We start from the raw sequence: 16,483 nt of genomic DNA, 5'->3' as shown, positions 1-16,483 counted from the left end.
AGCTGTGGGACCCTCCCCGGCAAGCCACTCAGTCATTCTAATGTGGGCTCTGGAGCCATTTCTTCTGCAGTTTAACAATTTAACAATTGTGTGATGTGACCTAACCTCTCTGAACCTCTAGATGAGTGTTTACTTTAGGATTAGATGAGATCATCCACTTAGCGCCCTGTCTGGAATACTGTTTTTATCAAAGAAGCGGAGTTTGGTGATGGGAGTGAAACAGTCAATGACTTTCTTTTTCTCATGCTGTTGGATCAAACCTGTGAGCACCTGGGTTACATCTCAGGTCAGTTCCTTAGGATTCACAGGCATGTTCCATTTCTATTGGACTGTCTCATTCTCTCACGTCAAAAGTCTGTGCTAGTTTAAATGGAAACTTCAACCTCTCTGTCTCTTACCCACTGTGAAGTTTCTCCCTGTCTCCTAGTTGAGAGCAGGCACGGGGTGTGGTTGGCCTCTGCCCTGCCCTCTTCTTACCCTCCCAGTAATGGTAGTGCTGGCCCTGGCTCCTCCAGGGCTCGCGGTGGAGGAACAGGTGGTAGAAAGGGGAAGGTTGGGAGAGCGAGGCTCCTCCCTGATTGTTGCCATTGTGACCAGGCATTGGTGCTCCCTCAGGGGCAGAGACCCCAAAGCTGTCACTTTCACAGGATGCTTTTTTGGGTCTTTGGAGATTTGCCTGAGGACTTCACACTGACCAGTCCATGATATGGGCAGTAGGGCCTGTGCTTGGTCACTTGCTACTCCAAACCTCTCAGCCCCTAATTCTGGGGCTACGTCCCATACAGATGTTCCGTGGTGGTAGTGAGGTGGAGGGTGTCACGGCATCCTGGCAGCAGACCTTACACAAGGGCCTTTCAGGATGTCAACATCAGCTCCTTGCATTCCCCATTCCTCACTATGGTGTGCGGGCAGCTCAGGGCTCACACCTCCAGACTTCTCCTGGAGAGACTGGTACCACCTTCTGCATCCTTGAACTTCAGCGGTCTGCATTTCTGAGCAGTTTTTTTTTTTTTTTGAAACCCCTCTTGATTGAGATGGAGGCTGGTAAGTGTGTTTAATAAAATATATGTAGAGTTGGACACAGGGGCTCATGCCTGTAATCCCACCTACTCTGGAGGCTGAAGTGGGCGGATCGCTGGAGCCCAGGAGTTCAAGTCCAGCCTGGGCAACATAGTGAGACCCTATCTCTACAAAAAAAGATTTTAAAAAATTAGCCAGGTGTGGTGGCATGGCCTGTAACCACAGCTACCCTGGAGGCTGAGACGAGAAGATAACTTGAGTCCAGGAGTTCGAGGCTGCAGTGAGCTATGATTGTACCACTGCACTCCAGCTTGGGTGGCAGAGTGAGACCCCGCCTCTAAAAACAAAAACAAACAAACAAACAAAAAAGTATGTATGTAGGCTGGAGGGGGTGATGGAATGAGGGAAACATCTGGCTTTGGATCACAGCTTTGTAAGTCCTGTATAACCCCAATAACTCCACACACAGCATCAGCAGCAAGCCATGTATAGTGCCTGTATGTGCCAGACACTATTCTAAGTGCTTTCTATACAGTAACCCTTTAATCTTGACAAGAATCCTATGATATAGGATGGTTTTATCCAGATTTTACAGACAAGAGCACTGAGGCACAGAGCTAAGCCACCTGCCCAACTAGTCTCACAACTAATAAGCACTGGGGCAGGATTTGAACCTAAGCAGCCTGGCACCAAAAATCTGTGCTGTTACACTTTTCTTTTAGAATGGGGAGGTATGTTTTACCTGCTCTTCTAGCTTCGGGGTCTCAGAAGAAATTGAGATCACAAGAAAAGTCTAACATCCAGTTACAATAGAAAGTATTCAATAAATAGCAGTTATGATTGTATAGATACTGTTGTGGCAACTGCTACTGTTGTAAGGAGGCTGTGAGCTGCTGGGCCATGAGGGCCTGGGAATGCTACCCAGGGGACTAGAGCATTGTGTGGGAGGTGGGGCTGGATGGCCGTCCAGGCTCTCACACCCTCAGATTCATTGATTTGATCATAAGCACATGGGAGGAGCTTCATCTCACCCCGCAGGCAAACCACACACACTTGCATGGACACACGCACACACTTATGCCCACATGCGTACATGTACGCACACACAAGCCCATTCATAAGCCTTACTGGCTGTCTGTCTCTCACTGAGCCCTAGAAAGAGGACTGATGATTGGCTCTGGTCAGCTGGCTTGGGGATCATAATTAGGGCCAGAAGAAGGAGCAAGGTCATGGGGTTCAGACTGTGCCAAAGTGCACTTACTCCATGACACACGTGGATCAAGTGGCAGGGCCCATGGAAGCTGGCCTGCTGCAGCGTGGCTGCTTGCCACAGGTCAGACCACGCCATCCCACAAGCTGATTGGAACAAACCTGAGTGCATGTGGGATCAGGGCCAGGAAGACATATGGCTGGTGGGCTGTTGGCAGCGGACGCCCAGCATGGTCAAGTCCACTGGCGTTCAGTCATTCGTGTGCATTCTTCCGTCACCAGCATGCATTCAGCACCATTGCGTATGAGGCTTCAGGTCAGGCACTGAGCATTGAGAAACAAACAGGATGTGGTCTCTGCCCTGGAGGAACCCACACACACCTTAGCGGAGAGGGGAAAAACAGCCTAGCAAACACAACACAAAGTGCTGATTCTCAAGTCAAGACCCACGGGATGGTGAGTAAATGGAGAGGTACAGAGACCTTATCAGAGAGTGTAGTGGTTAGAAACATGATTTTTGGAGCCATAAAGTCTAGTACCATGCAGTAGTTTTGTGGCCTTATGTAGTATCCCTAACCCACTTACAGCATACGGTTATGAGGATTAATTAAGAGGTGTAGGAAAGGTTGTAGCCAGATGCCTGGCATCATAACCACCACCATCATCACTACCACCACCACCACCACCACCCTCCTCCTCCTCATCTTTTCACACCACCAAGGCTACTAATGCCCACAGGCTCTCGGGGGGTTATTTCATTAATGCCCTGACTCTGAATGTGGAGGTGGCTGTCCTCAGCTCTTGTGGCAGGTACTTGAGCTCTTCCAGGTGCTTGTGGGTAGGGTAGACCCAGGTGGAAGCTGGACTCCCCAGCTTCTAGTTACTTCCAAATGGGTCTAGGATTCCAAATGGGAGAGTCTAGGATTCTTTTGTACTCAGGAGAATTTACCAGGGGAACCCAAAGGAACAACTTGGAAGTTTGCACTTGCCCCCTTCTCCCTTCCAGACCTTGGGCTCTGCAGATCTCCCTCCGGAAGGCTGCCCCAGCTCGGGGTTCTCAACTCTTGGTCTTTGTTCATGCAGTGAAAGCTGGTGAGATACTTGTATATGTAAAGGCTGCCGGCACTTCCTTGTGTGGCTTTACCCTCTGAAGTCCTGGCCCAGGGCTCAGGTTTCATAAGGGCTGACAAGGAAGTCCAAGTGATCTTCTGCATGAGGAGGTGCCAATCACGTGGATGCTGACGGGAACAGGAGGAACCAGTGCCAAGGGGAAATTGTGTGGCTGTCAGGCTGCCGATAGCCTCACGGATAGGGGAGGTCCCAGCACCTGGCCTGTACCTGTCTGCCAGCCCCACCCTTGTCTTACCTGTGGTGGATTTTGGGGATGTTCAGAGCTTTATGGGGTGCCCTCCCTTTATGGAGACAGATAAAACATCTAGTATAGCTGTAGACCAGCTGAGTTCCTTTATTTTGCAGAGACTGTTGCTTTCAGCTTTTGGACACAGGGTTGAGCTCTGCAGTGTATGGGAAGTGATTGTCCAGCCCATCCCTTTTCTCCCTCTTGCTGTTTCCTCTGCCAGTGCCAATATCTGTCCCTTGCACTGACCGCGAGCATCTCTCATTAGGTCGGTGCTAGGAAGAAGTGAAACACACATCAGCCTTTTCTAATACCTGCTGTGCAGTGAAAAAAGCCTGGGGCTTGGGGTCAGAAAAACCCGAATGGAAGTTCTTGGCTCTGCCCAAGACTAGCTGGGTAACCCTAAGCAATTATTTAACCTCATGAGATCTCAGTTTGCTTACTCATAAAACAGGGAAGTAATGAGTCATACCTTCCATACAGCACTTAGAAAGGACAGCCAGGGCCCTCCACCTGGGTCCTGTGTTTTTAGATCAACACTTCTCAATAATTAATGTGCACACAAAGCCCTGGGGATTGTGTTAAGCTATAGATTCTGGCTCAGTAGATCTTAGCCAGGGCCTGAGATTCTTCATTTATAAGAAGCTCCCTGGCAGGGCACGGTGGCTCAAGCCTGTAATCCCAGCACTTTGGGAGGCCGAGACGGGTGGATCACGAGGTCAGGAGATCGAGACCATCCTGGCTAACACGGTGAAACCCCCGTCTCTACTAAAAAATACAAAAAACTAGCCGGGCGAGTTGGCGGGCGCCTGTAGTCCCAGCTACTTGGGAGGCTGAGGCAGGAGAATGGCGTAAACCCAGGAGGCGGAGCTTGCAGTGAGCTGAGATCCGGCCACTGCACTCCAGCCTGGGTGACAGAGGGAGACTCCATCTCAAAAACAAATAAAATAAGAAGCTCCCTGATGATGCCCATGCTGCTGGTCCAGGGACCACACTTTGGCAAGGCCTTTCAGGATTTTATGAGATTTTTTTTTTTTTTCAGCTGGAGTCTCGCTCTGTCGTCCAGGATGGAGTGCAGTGGTGCGATCTCTACTCACTGCAACCTCCGCCCCCCAGGTTCAAGCAATTCTTGTGCCTCAGCCTCCCGAGTAGCTGGGATTACAGGCACCTGCCAACATGCCCCACTAATTTTTCTGTTTTTAGTAGAGATGGGGTTTCACCATATTGGCCAGGCTGGTCTCGAACTCCTGGCCTGAAGTGATCCGTCCACCTCTGCCTCCTAAATGCTGGGATTACAGTTGTGAGCCATGGTGCCCAGCCATTTTATGAGGACTAAATAAGCAGATGTACATAAACATGGTTAGAAGAGTGCCTCACACATGATGAGTGCTCAACTGATGTCATTCCTCTCTGCCTTCCTCCTTGAAAGTTTTAGAAAAAGACTCAGTGGAGGAGAGAGTTCACGTGAAATTATTAGGACCACAGTGATCAGGCTGCAGAATGGTGAAGCTGGAGATGACTCTAGGGTGTCTAGAGGGGAGCTCTTAAATTCCACCTTGCCCAGGCATCACCTAAAAATATACTGACCTAGAAAATCTTGGAATGGGCCCCTGGAATTGTTAGTTTTAAAAAAAAGTTCCAGTAGCTTTTGATGCCCTTTTTTTTTTTTTTTTTTTAAATTACTGATCTGGTCCAAACACTCATTTTATTTTTTCTCAAACACGTTTTTTAAAACTTTTATTCTGCTTTCAAGGGTACATGTGCATGGTGGTCCTCTAGGTAAATGACTGTGTTGTAGGAGTTTGGTATATATATTATGTCATCGTCCAGGTAATAAGCACAGTACCCAGTGGGTAGTTTTTCGATCCCCTCCCTCCTCCTGCCTCCCACCCTGAAGCAGGCCGTGGTGCCTGTTGTTCCCTTCTTTGTGTCCATGTGTACTCAATGCCAAACCCTCATTTTAGAAATGAGCCCCAGAGAGGTGAAGTGACAGCCCTAAGCCATGTAGAAGGTTCAATCAATGATTTGTTCATCATTCAATATATATTTTCTGAACACCTTCTGTGTTCAAGGCACCATGCTGGGTTCTAGGGGGACTCAGTGGTGAAAAGCCTGACCCCAGTACCTGTTCTTACAGAACTCATAGCCTAGTGGGGGCCCAGATATCAGACATGGATCAGGTAGACAGTGTGGACAGTCATGCGTAGTCATAAATGCTTTCCATCCTGTATAAAGTAGAGGCTGCGGCGGCAGAGGTCGCAGGGGACCTGACTTAGATTGGGGAATCAGAGAAGGCTCCTCTTAGGAAGTGACCTTTCAGATGAGACCTGAAGGATTAGCAGAAAAGAGCCAGGTGGAGAGTGGGCAAAGCCAGGGAAAGAGCGTGGCACAGTTGAGGCACCAAGGGGGTGCCAGTTTGACTGATGGAGGCAAGGGGAGTGCCCTGGTGGGGCTGCAGGGGCACCATGCAGGCCTTTTCTCACTAGTGTCCCCCGGTTCTGTCCACAGCAAACGGGCCCCATCAGTGCCACCCTGGTGATGACACGCCCCATCAAAGGGCCCCGGGAAATCCAGCTGGACTTGGAAATGATCACTGTCAACACTGTCATTAACTTCAGAGGCAGCTCCGTGATCCGACTGCGGATATATGTGTCGCAGTACCCATTCTGAGCCTCGGGCTGGAGCCTCCGACGCTGGCTCTCATCGGCACCAAGGGACAGGAGAAGAGGAAATAACAGAGAGAATGAGAGAGACACAGACGTTACGCGTTTCCTGCTGAACATTTCCCTGAAGAGTCAGCCCCGACATCCTGACTCTCACCTGTACTATTGCAGACCTGTCACCCTGAAGGACATGCCACCCCCAGTTCCTATGATGCAGTTATCAAAAAGTATTATCATTGCTCCCCTGATGTAAGATTGTTGGTGAATTTTCAAGGCCTTCAGTTTATTTCCATGTTTCTCAAAGAAAATAGATTAGGTTTGCGGGGGTCTGAGTCTATGTTCAAAGACTGTGAACAGCTTGCTGTCACCTCTTCAACTCTTTCACTCCTTCTCTCGCTGTGTTACTGCTTTGCAAAGACCCGGGAGCTGGCAGGGAATGCTGGGAGTAGCTAGTTTGCTTTTTGCCTACACTGAGAAGGCTATGTAAACAAACCACAGCAGGATCGAAGGGTTTGAGAATGTATTTCAAAACCATGTCTGGTATTTTCAGCCATAAAAGAAGTTTGAGTTGTCCTTAAATTTGTATAACGGTTTTATCCTGTCTTGTTCATTTTGAGTATTTTTTAAAAATATGTTGTAGAATTCCTTCAAAAGGCCTTCAGACACATGCTATGTTCTGTCTTCCCAAACTCAGTCTCCTCTCCATTTTAGCCCAATGTTTTCTTTGAGGACCCCTTAATCTTGCTTTCTTTAGAATTTTTATCCAATTGGATTGGAAGGCAGAGGTCTCCAAACTGATTAAATATTTGAAGAGAGCTTGTGTTTGGTTCATTTTGACATCACAGATGATTCAGCATTTGGGGTTCTAGTTCTGTTTAAACCTGTTTATCATGTGCTTAGAAAGCTCTCCAGGGAGCTAGGGCATTATCTGTCACTCTGGCAAGTTGATGGAGGGGGTCGGTGGGGCAGAGAAATGGGGGTGGTGGGGAAGTTAGGGGGAGGCATCATCCCTGAGTCCTGTTTCATCTGATTAGAAAACAACCAACAATTCTTCTCTTATGTAGATTATTTCCAGTGCTCCTGCAGGACAGGAATGTATTCAAGTTACTTTGAACCAGTGACCCTCAATCCTGGCTGCATAGAAGGATAACCAGTAGAACTTTGGAGAAAAGACTGATTCCCTGGGACATGCCCCCAGACACTCTGATATCATTGGGCTTAGGTAGGGCCTGGCCATCACAATTTTTGAGAACTTGACTACATAGCCAGAGTCGAGAATGTATTGTTATAAATCGTAGAAAGAGAGGTGGACAGATGGGGCTGGAGCCTTAGCTGCCTTACCCTCAATGTCTTTTCTGCTCATTGTAGGATTCATTATTCTTTTCCTGGTCAGGGCCTCTGGATATCCTTAAAATCTTAGAACCCTGGGCAGGGGCCAACCGACAGTCAACATTGCAAGTCACAGGAGGACAGGTTGGGATGGCTGTCTTTATGTCCCACCCCAGGAATCATCCCAAGGCTTCCGGAAAAAAGTGCACTCCCTGATAGCCGAGGTGGAGTCTACGGATCCATCTGAGGGTGCTCTCGTCCTACCTGTTGGTGAGATATTCGTTAAGGACCCACACGGTGCCTACCAGGAGTTGTGCCCTGGACCCCTAGTCTTAGTAGGCATTCCACAGATCCTTATGATATGGACAGGAGACAGAGAAATACTGGGTAGAAGAGGGTGGTTCCCTGGCAAAGGCCCCACCTTCAAGCCTGAATACCCGCGGCCCTAAATGAGGACAGGTATTCCTGTTTTCGTCCCTAAAGAGTTGCCTTTTGGCCTGCCACATCCCCTATCCTGTACTCATATAAATCCTGAACCCCAGGCTCCAGGCTCCAGAAGTAGATGGGGAGACAAGAAGATGAGCAGACATGAATGGCAGAACAGCACAGCAAAGAAGGAGAGAAGAGAAGGAACATTGGGAGGAATTCGGCTGGAGATGATCCAAAAATTGGCTGCTGAATGGCCAAACTCCAGGGGAAGATCATCTTCCCACTCTATCCCCTGTCCAGCTCCCCATCCATCCTACTTAGAGCCATCTCCACCACTCAATAAAACGCCTGCATTCATCCTACAAATCCATGTGTGACCTGATTCTTCCAGGATGCTGGACAAGAGCTCGGGATATAGGAAGCTGTCATACTGGCCCTCTGCCCTTGAAAAAAGGGAGAGGGTCCACTAAGCTGGTTAATGCTTAAGCTGTCCACAGATGGCAAGGCTGAAAGAATGCACTGTAACACGTGCCTACTTGGGCTTTGGAAGTCACAGACACCCACCCCTAGATGCTGTCTTGGGACTGGGGCTCAAAAGTGCTCACCCTGGTTCCTGCACCTGCCTGTCTGCGTGCTCCCCTTCCCATAAGGGGTTTTAGCTTGGGGCAGATGAACAGAGAACCACACCCCTGTTGCACATACTGTGAGGGGGCCAGGGAACTCTCCTGTTCCACTTAGTAGGATCTTAGGCCTTCAGTGGAAGGAAACAGCATGTTCCACTCCCTGTAGCATCCAAGAAGCTGCAAGTCCTCCCTCCTCACCCCTAGAACATTTCTCACACCCACACCACACACCTCACTTTGCTGTTAGCTGGGGTTATTTTTTCTCTAACTAAGCATATCTAAACCATCCCTAGTTGTGGTTCTTCAGTCAGGGTCAAGTGGTGTTAGCAATCACATCAGCAACAAATGGCTCAGGATGTTCTGGTTTCAAAGCTCAGAAAACAGAGGGTGATTCCCTTGGGACTCACTCAGCTCAGCTCTCCAAAGAGCAAAGGCCAGAAGGCAACAGTGAGCCTGGGTCCTGGCTGTGTGGGGAGACTCAGGTGCTGGGAAGAAGTGTGGAAACAGAAACGCTGAAGGTTTGTGTGAGCTTTGCACCGAGCACCTCTGAACCACTGCCTCTGGGCTCAACAGAACACGGGTAAGTTTCCATGAACTTCTCAAAAAGAAGGCTGGGAAGCTTTCTGTCTTGATGATTTGAGGACCCACTGGTTTCAGAGGTGCCATATTTGGAACCAGATCCAAGTCTCTAAGTCTTGTGTTTTATTTGTTCGTGTCAAAATGTGGCTTCCTGCTTCTAAGAAAAGAAGCACAGAAAGGCTCATAAAAGCAGCCTCCAAGGGCTTCTTGGACCTCAGATTGCTCTTTCAAAACATGGTCTGATGAGTTCAGTGTAAATGCATCAGAGGCATGTGGGATCCATTTACCTTAAAATACACTTGGGCCTAAAAATTAAGAGAAAAACAGTCCAGGGCAAAGTGTATACTGCAAAGTCAAACTCCAAACATTTGGGAAACAGTTCTAGAGGCTGCTGGAACCCCAAATGCTACTTGCTTCACCTACCCCTTGGGAATCATCAAATGTTATTTTTTGCACAAGATTGGGGATGAGTCTGCTCTCCGATCCCAGTGCTATGCTCTGCTGTGCAGTTCCAAAGGGGCGGCTATTTCCTGGACCCTGAGATCTCCGGGCTCCCCGTGTCTCCTCCTTGTCAGCTTTGCCCTATCCAGGAGCTGGGCTGAGAGCTTGTCAAGTGACCTTGCTTTGTACCACTCCATCAGGTCCTGAAGAATGAAAGGTACCAAGGGGGAAGGGGCACAGATTAAGAGCATGGACACCTGCAAAAGCTCTCGTGTTACCACCTCATCTTCCAACTTTCATATGGGTGAAAATGTTAATTCAGTTGCTTCTAATTCTGAAGTTTTGTGATTCCTTGAAATGTACTTTGGGGATGACAGCCAGCATTTCCATTTCACTGCAGTTTCAGAGTTTTGCAGTGGTTTGCCAATCATAACACTTTCTAATTGGCACAAAATCCACCTACCTGTTGCCTCTCAGCCTTGGGTAACATACTTAGACACTTTCTTAGGTAAGTCTTGGCCCTTGGGGTGTTATTTGCCCAGATGGTAAAAACATTTAAGTAGGTCTGATTATTTCATTTTCAGTGGTTTCAACGCATTTTTGTGGCCTGGGTGTTTACCGTAATGTGCCCAAGTTGTTCATTCTGAGCCAACGGGTTCACCCACAGAGAGAAGACTTGATGAAGGAGCTCTTCTCTACTCCCCTCTTGCCAGATGAAATCCTGTTTGTAAAAGGTCTTTGTCTTGAGAGGATCACATACTTTGGTTGAGAATCCACTTTGGTTAAGCCGGTTGCTGGATTCAGAGACATGAACAGGATAGACAGTCCACCGATAACTTTATAATAACACCTTTAATAACTTTTTAATAACTTTAAATAACTTTTTAATAACTTTAATTTAAAAGTTAATTTAAAACTTTAATAACTTTTTAATAATACCTTTATCCAAGGATTTATGCGGCATACAAGACAAAACTGGAATATAATGTGGTAGGTGCAGTAGCAGGGTCAACAAAACTTATTTTAGTTAGATTTTAAAAATTATTAAGATATCTATTTTATATAAGAAAAATTCTTAGGAACATTTATAGACATGTGTTTGAAATTTAGAATAAGTTGTTTCTGCTTAGAATTATTAAATATTTTGAAACACTAATAAACGCTAGATAAACTTCTTTCTTTTTGATACAATTTGTGTTTACTTTAAATGCAATATTTTCTTATCTGAAAAAAAAAGTGAGCACTTAGCAAATCTCTTCATTATTTTGGAATTGGCCAATGCTCATAAACTACAAAAAAATACACAGATTGTTCCTTGTGCTGATATTTTTGTTTTCAAATTTCTTAGTCCTGTTACTTAACAAATGACTGATATCTTTGTTGGAATCCCTGAACATAGCTAAAAGATGTTTTTTTGTTTGTTTGTTTTTTAATAACCAAGAGGCTCCAAGACAAAGGAGTGCATAGAGGCAAAATTTATTACTTTGGTAGCTTTTGCTGGCATGAAAGCCTCAAGTTAGAATGTTTGACTTACTAATGGTTCTTAATAATGAGTCTTAGCCAGCAGCCATCAGAGAAATAAATCATTAAAGTGAAAAAATAGTTGTCAATACAGGAATGATCTACTGAATTGCCATTATTGGTGTTCTTTCAGAGGGGAACTGCATGTTGACAGGCAGTGACTTTTTCAGGAATTTGGAATATTCTTGAGCAATAATGTAAAGATGAAGGAAGGGGGGCCAGGCACAGGGGCTCATGCCTGTAATCCCAGCACTCTGGGAGGCTGAAGTGGGCAGATTACTTGAGGCCAGGAGTTCGAGACCAGCCTGGCCGACATGGTGAAACCCGTCTCTACTAAAAGTACAAAATTAGGTGGGAGTGGTTGCACACACCTATAATCCCAGCTACTTAGAGACTGAGGCAGGAGAATTGCTTGAACCCAGGAGGCAGAGGTTGCAGTGAGCCGAGATTGCACCACTGCATTTCAGCCTGGGTGACAGAGTGAGACTCTGTCTCAAAAAAAAAAAAAAAAAAAAAAAAAAAAGATGAAGGCAGGGTAAATTGTACACACATGCAAATACCAGTGTCATTATGATACCTACTTATTAGGATTTGAGAAATTAATTAATATTGATTTAAGGCCACAGAGTCATTGGATCACTTGATTCTGTTTAAAAGAAATTTTCGTTTGGAGAGGATTGTTTTGGTTTCAACCTGTTCCTTTTTTCTAAGTCTTCCTTTCCAATCTTCTACTCAGAATGAATTTAACATTGCAAAACTGGCTTGTATCACAATAGCTACTATGCTTTAAAATAGGGTAGGTGCTTTGGGATCTTTGGAGTTTTAATGTACGAACCGTTCATAATTTATCCCTCAAGTGAGTGTGGATTGTTTTATTTGTGAATGTTCTACATCCCCTGATCTGAAAACTTACCAAAAAAGGCATCACTGAGATAAAGCAGGGACCCCTTTTAGGGGCCTCCTTCCCCCACTCCCCAACAAGCATGGAAATAAAGCAAAATCTTGAGTTCCTGCAAGGGAAATTCCAGGCACCCAGCTAGCCCTGAGAAGTAAGGAGCAACTTGATAAGCAAGAAGGTAAGAGTAGCTTAAAACAATAGTCAGGGAAGTTAGAGTTGTAGAAACTAAAGGTAACATTTTAACATATATCCCTGAGTTGTTTTTCAGAAACCCAGACCCCTACCAAATGGATCCCCTGGCATGCAGACCTCAGATAAGGGAGAACTGAGGACTGAATTCTGACCTCTGTTCTTTATTCCGGCTTTTTTTTTTTTTTTTTTTTTTTTTTTTGCCAGGGTCTGTCTCTGTTGCCCAGGTTAGAGTGTAGTGGCTTAATCACAGCTCAGCGCAGCCTCGACCTCCTGTCCTGTGATCCTCCCATCTCAGCCTTACAAGTAGCTAGGACTACAGCCACGTGCCACCATGTCTGGCTAATTGTTTACTTTTTTTTTTTTTTTTTTTTTTAGAGATGGGGTCTGGGGTCTCGCTTTTTTGCCCAGGCTGATCTTGAGCTTCTGGCATCAAGTGATCCTTTCACCTTGGCCTCCTAAAATACTAGGATTACAGCTGTGATCCACCATGCCTGGCCTCCATTCTTTGTTCTAAACTTTTTCCTGAAGGACCTGGAGGAAGTCATACCCACAGGCCAGACGCCACACTCTTTTCTGCCGAACCCAAGTCTTTTGACAAAGCTTCCCTTCTTTGCAAATAAAATCTTTGAATCCACCCAGGACCTTGTAAGGCCCCAACTCCAAGCTATCTCATCTTTTTAGGCCAAACCGGTAGGTAACCTCCATGTATCAATTTACAATTTTGCTTGTAACTTTGCTTTCCTGAAGTTTACCCTTGCCTTTAGAAACCCCTGCTTGTAAGCCATTGGGAAGATCAGGTCTTAGGCGTGAGCTGCCCAATTCTCCTTGCTTGGTGTCTCGCAAATCAATCCCCTTCCTTCTCCCACTAGAAAACCTTGATGTGAACGTTTGGCCTTACTGCGCTGGGCAAGCCGACTCCAGTTTGGTTTGGTAATATCATCGAAACCAAGCTATGATATTTGTAGATATCTTAGATCTTTATGGTGATGCTGTAACCTCGTAGTTTTGTTTTATTTTGTTTTGTTCTAGTTCCACTTTTAAAAAGATCTCATGGAGGTTTCTGCCCCAAGGCTGGCATTTCCACACAGCCAGTCTTTCCATACCAGTCTTTCTAAGAAGCAGCTCTGTGGGCCAGTAACAGTTACATTTTTGTTGAGCAAAGGCATTATTAAAATCATCATCTACATCTCTCAGTAAAACCATAGTTAGTCAGGGAGATCCTTTCAACTCAGAAGTCATACAGAGAGGTAGACTCCTTTGCTTCTGGCCTTTTTTTTGTTTTGTTTTGTTTTTGGTCTGTTGGAACTTTGGAATGTGTTATCTTTTTAGGGACTTCAATGCGATTAAAAAAAAGAATCCGGGACATCATTTTTCACCATAAAAGCTGGGACTTCTCATCACTAGGTGGTGAAGAGTTCCCAGGTGTACTCCAAGAAGTTTTGGAACAATAAGGCACACCAAAAAGAAGCAGGCTGCCTCATTTGGCGTGACTGCAGGGATGGGGCAGGCTGCAGGGAGGAGAGGAAGTGGCTCCTTCCAGCAAATGCTGAGCCAAGGCGCCCTGTGCTGCTCACACTTGATCTGCAGCGGCAGGAGGCTTCCATCCTGGGAAATTGCCTCAAGGCTGCTCTTGATCTTAATTTTCACCAGATTTCCTTCAGCTCCACTCCACTCCTTTGCCGGTTCAACAAAGACCAACAAACCTGTTGATGGCTGAGGTGAAAACTAAGAGGAGGTGGAGATGTGGCTTATTCTCTTTCTCTTTCTCTTCCTCTTCCTCCCCGGGTCAAACTCTGAATCCATGCTTTCCTTTTTTTTTTTTTTTTTTTGAGACAGAGTCTCACTCTGTCACCCAGGCTGGAGTGCAGTGGTGTAATCTCAGCTCAGTGCAACCTCCATCTCCTAGGCTTAAGCAATCCTAACACCTCAGCCTCCCAAGTAGGTGGGAACACAGGTGCCTGCCTGGCTGAGTTTTTGTATTTTTGGTAAAGATGGGGTTTTACCATGTTGCCCAGGCTGGTCTCAATCTCCTGAGCTCAAGTGATCTGCCCGTCTCAGCCTCCCAAAGTGCTGGGATTACAGGCATCAGCCATCATGTCCGGCTCCTGTTTACTTCTGCATAAGAGCTGGTGACTCCTTTGCTTCCCTCCACTTCCTCCTCTTGTTTCTTCCCCTGCCTCTCTTCTCTCTCTTCTTTCTTTCTCTGCACTGCCCACCTTCCCCTTCACCTGTTCTCCATCCCAAAGTTGCAAGGCGGTAGTCAGGGTTAGGTCCTGTCCAGTGAAAGCAAAGCTGGGTCCAAGGGACAAAGTACAAAGCTTTTTACGCATTATTACTTCTTCTCCCTTAAATTCCTCTTTTCTTCTCTCCTAAGCACACAGAAGCAGTCTCTAGAACATCTCTTCCTGAGCAAAGTCATAGCTTTTTGTGTTGTTGTTACTTGCCCTCTTCCTGTTTCTGCTTTAAAAAAGAAAGTATCTGTATCCACTTATGTGAACATGGTACTTTCTTGTGGCTGTTCTTCTGAAGACTCATTCTCCGGGTTCTTTTTGATTTCCAGTCTCTCCATCCTAGAATCAATTTCCTTCATTCCAATACCCCTTGTCAGAGATCCAGGCCACCCCCATTCATTCCCAAACATGGACTTCCAGACATCTTTCCAGCACTCCCTTTGTCCCACTCCATTATGGTATCCAGTGACTTGACATGATGCTTCTGTTCTTCACGTAATCTAGAGCAGAGAGGCTGGGAAAAACTGAAGTCTCTTTAAACACAAGACAGTGCACAGTCTCCAGAGGCCTCAGTCTCTTTGCCAATCACAAAGAACCTCTAACTGCTTTGTAAAATATAGTCCATCCCTCTTCACAGATTCACAGATTACAGAGTTATTCATCCAAATAATTTCCACATACTACATAAAGGGTTTCACGGACAGTAGCCTTGATTCAGATCAACCTGTATCTCTGCAACCCTCACTATAGACCACTTTTTCACAGTGGAGTTGCTAATTGGCTATGGCTTAAAGGATGACCCAGAATTCCTCAAGCATAGAGAGAGGGGAAGGGCACTAAGAAGACAAGTGTCATTGGAACAGAGGATACAAGGATGTGTGTATGGCAGGAAGGGATAAAAGTTGAGGCTAGATTATTCAGAACACTATTCTAGCTGAGTTTGGACTTCATACTGTGCAGGTCAGCATTTCACAGAAGACTAGCCCATGAAGATGCTAATCAACGCTCCAAGATCAAGGAGCTCACTTGTTTAATAAGTTGGGGAGCCGGGCGCGGTGGCTCAAGCCTGTAATCCCAGCACTTTGGGAGGCCGAGATGGGCGGATCACGAGGTCAGGAGATCGAGACCATCCTGGCTAACACGGTGAAACCCCGTCTCTACTAAAAACACAAAAAACTAGCCGGGCGAAGTGGCGGGCGCCTGTAGTCCCCGCTACTCGGGAGGCTGAGGCAGGAGAATGGCGTAAACCCGGGAGGCGGAGCTTGCAGTTAGCTGAGATCCGGCCACTGCACTCCAGCCCGGGCGACAGAGCAAGACTCCGTCTCAAAAAAAACAAAATAAAAATAAGTTGGGGAATTTGAATGCTGAATCCCCTTTTCAAACAGTCACAGTTTATTTTAGAAAACTGAAGCCTCTGAGAAGTCCTGCAATGAAAAGGAAACCTGCTTAATTTCATATAAAGGTTAATCCAACATTTTTTTTTTTTTTGCAAGGAAATGATTTCCCCCCTTCCCCAGCCCCCCTACTCCCCATAACAACTATTAACATCTCCAGGAACAATTTTCCTTGGAGTCTGGAATTGCTGCTGTCTGCTATGGGAAGCTGTGGTGAGGTTTTAATTTTGTTTTCATTTTTAATTAGGGAAAACACATCTTGTTTTCCACTTTGGAAATGGTGTATGGAGGGAGGGGAGATGAGAGTTAAGAAAAATAATTGCAGTTGTTCACATAAGAAACATTATTCCTAAAGTGATCTTTCTAAAGAGTAAGGCTGACTAGGTCCTTACTTAGAACCCTACTGACATTCCCTCTGCCCACAGGCCCACAGATTAAGTTTCAAACTCCTGAATAAGATTGATAAAACCTTCCGTGATCTGGTTCCTGCTTGATTCTCCAGTTCCAGTTCCTACCACTTTCCCCTCCTTTAGAACACATTCTCAAAGAAACAAACACATCCCTGACAAACCAGAATGGCTGAGGTACTCCCTCCAG

General features: G+C 46.1%; 2 protein-coding genes and 1 long non-coding RNA gene across 8 annotated transcripts in view; 2 read left to right on the top strand and 1 right to left on the bottom strand.

Annotated features, from left to right (window-relative positions):
* FBLN5 (fibulin 5) overlaps nucleotides 1-7,064 on the top strand; it is a 76,801-nt gene extending 69,737 nt beyond the window's left edge. For 2 of the 3 annotated variants that reach the window (XM_007987615.3, XM_007987614.3), the window contains exon 11: nucleotides 6,095-7,064. In XM_007987615.3, coding sequence (XP_007985806.1) covers nucleotides 6,095-6,256 — 162 coding nt within the window. In that variant the 3' untranslated portion in view covers nucleotides 6,257-7,064. Of the gene's footprint in view, nucleotides 1-2,511; nucleotides 2,794-6,094 lie in introns of those variants that run through there. The other variant, XM_037984406.2, reaches the window with a different exon arrangement.
* LOC140710125 (uncharacterized) overlaps nucleotides 1-16,483 on the bottom strand; it is a 43,173-nt gene that overhangs the window by 2,698 nt on the left and 23,992 nt on the right. For 2 of the 4 annotated variants that reach the window (XR_012091032.1, XR_012091034.1), the window contains one exon: nucleotides 9,204-10,444. The exons of the other annotated variants lie outside the window; for them this stretch is intronic. This is a non-coding gene — a long non-coding RNA (uncharacterized lncRNA). Of the gene's footprint in view, nucleotides 1-9,203; nucleotides 10,445-16,483 lie in introns of those variants that run through there. 4 annotated transcript variants of the gene reach the window in all.
* TC2N (tandem C2 domains, nuclear) overlaps nucleotides 7,182-16,483 on the top strand; it is an 87,133-nt gene continuing 77,831 nt past the window's right edge. The window contains exon 1 of the mRNA XM_073011270.1: nucleotides 7,182-9,210. The gene's annotated coding sequence lies outside the window, so the exon portion shown is untranslated. The remainder of the gene's footprint in view (nucleotides 9,211-16,483) is intronic.

The sequence above is a fragment of the Chlorocebus sabaeus genome, chromosome 24, assembly GCF_047675955.1.
Source record: "Chlorocebus sabaeus isolate Y175 chromosome 24, mChlSab1.0.hap1, whole genome shotgun sequence".
Taxonomy (NCBI): Eukaryota; Metazoa; Chordata; class Mammalia; order Primates; family Cercopithecidae; genus Chlorocebus; species Chlorocebus sabaeus.
The sequence above is the reverse complement of the archived record's forward strand: the minus strand, read 5'-3'. Positions and strand labels throughout refer to the sequence as shown.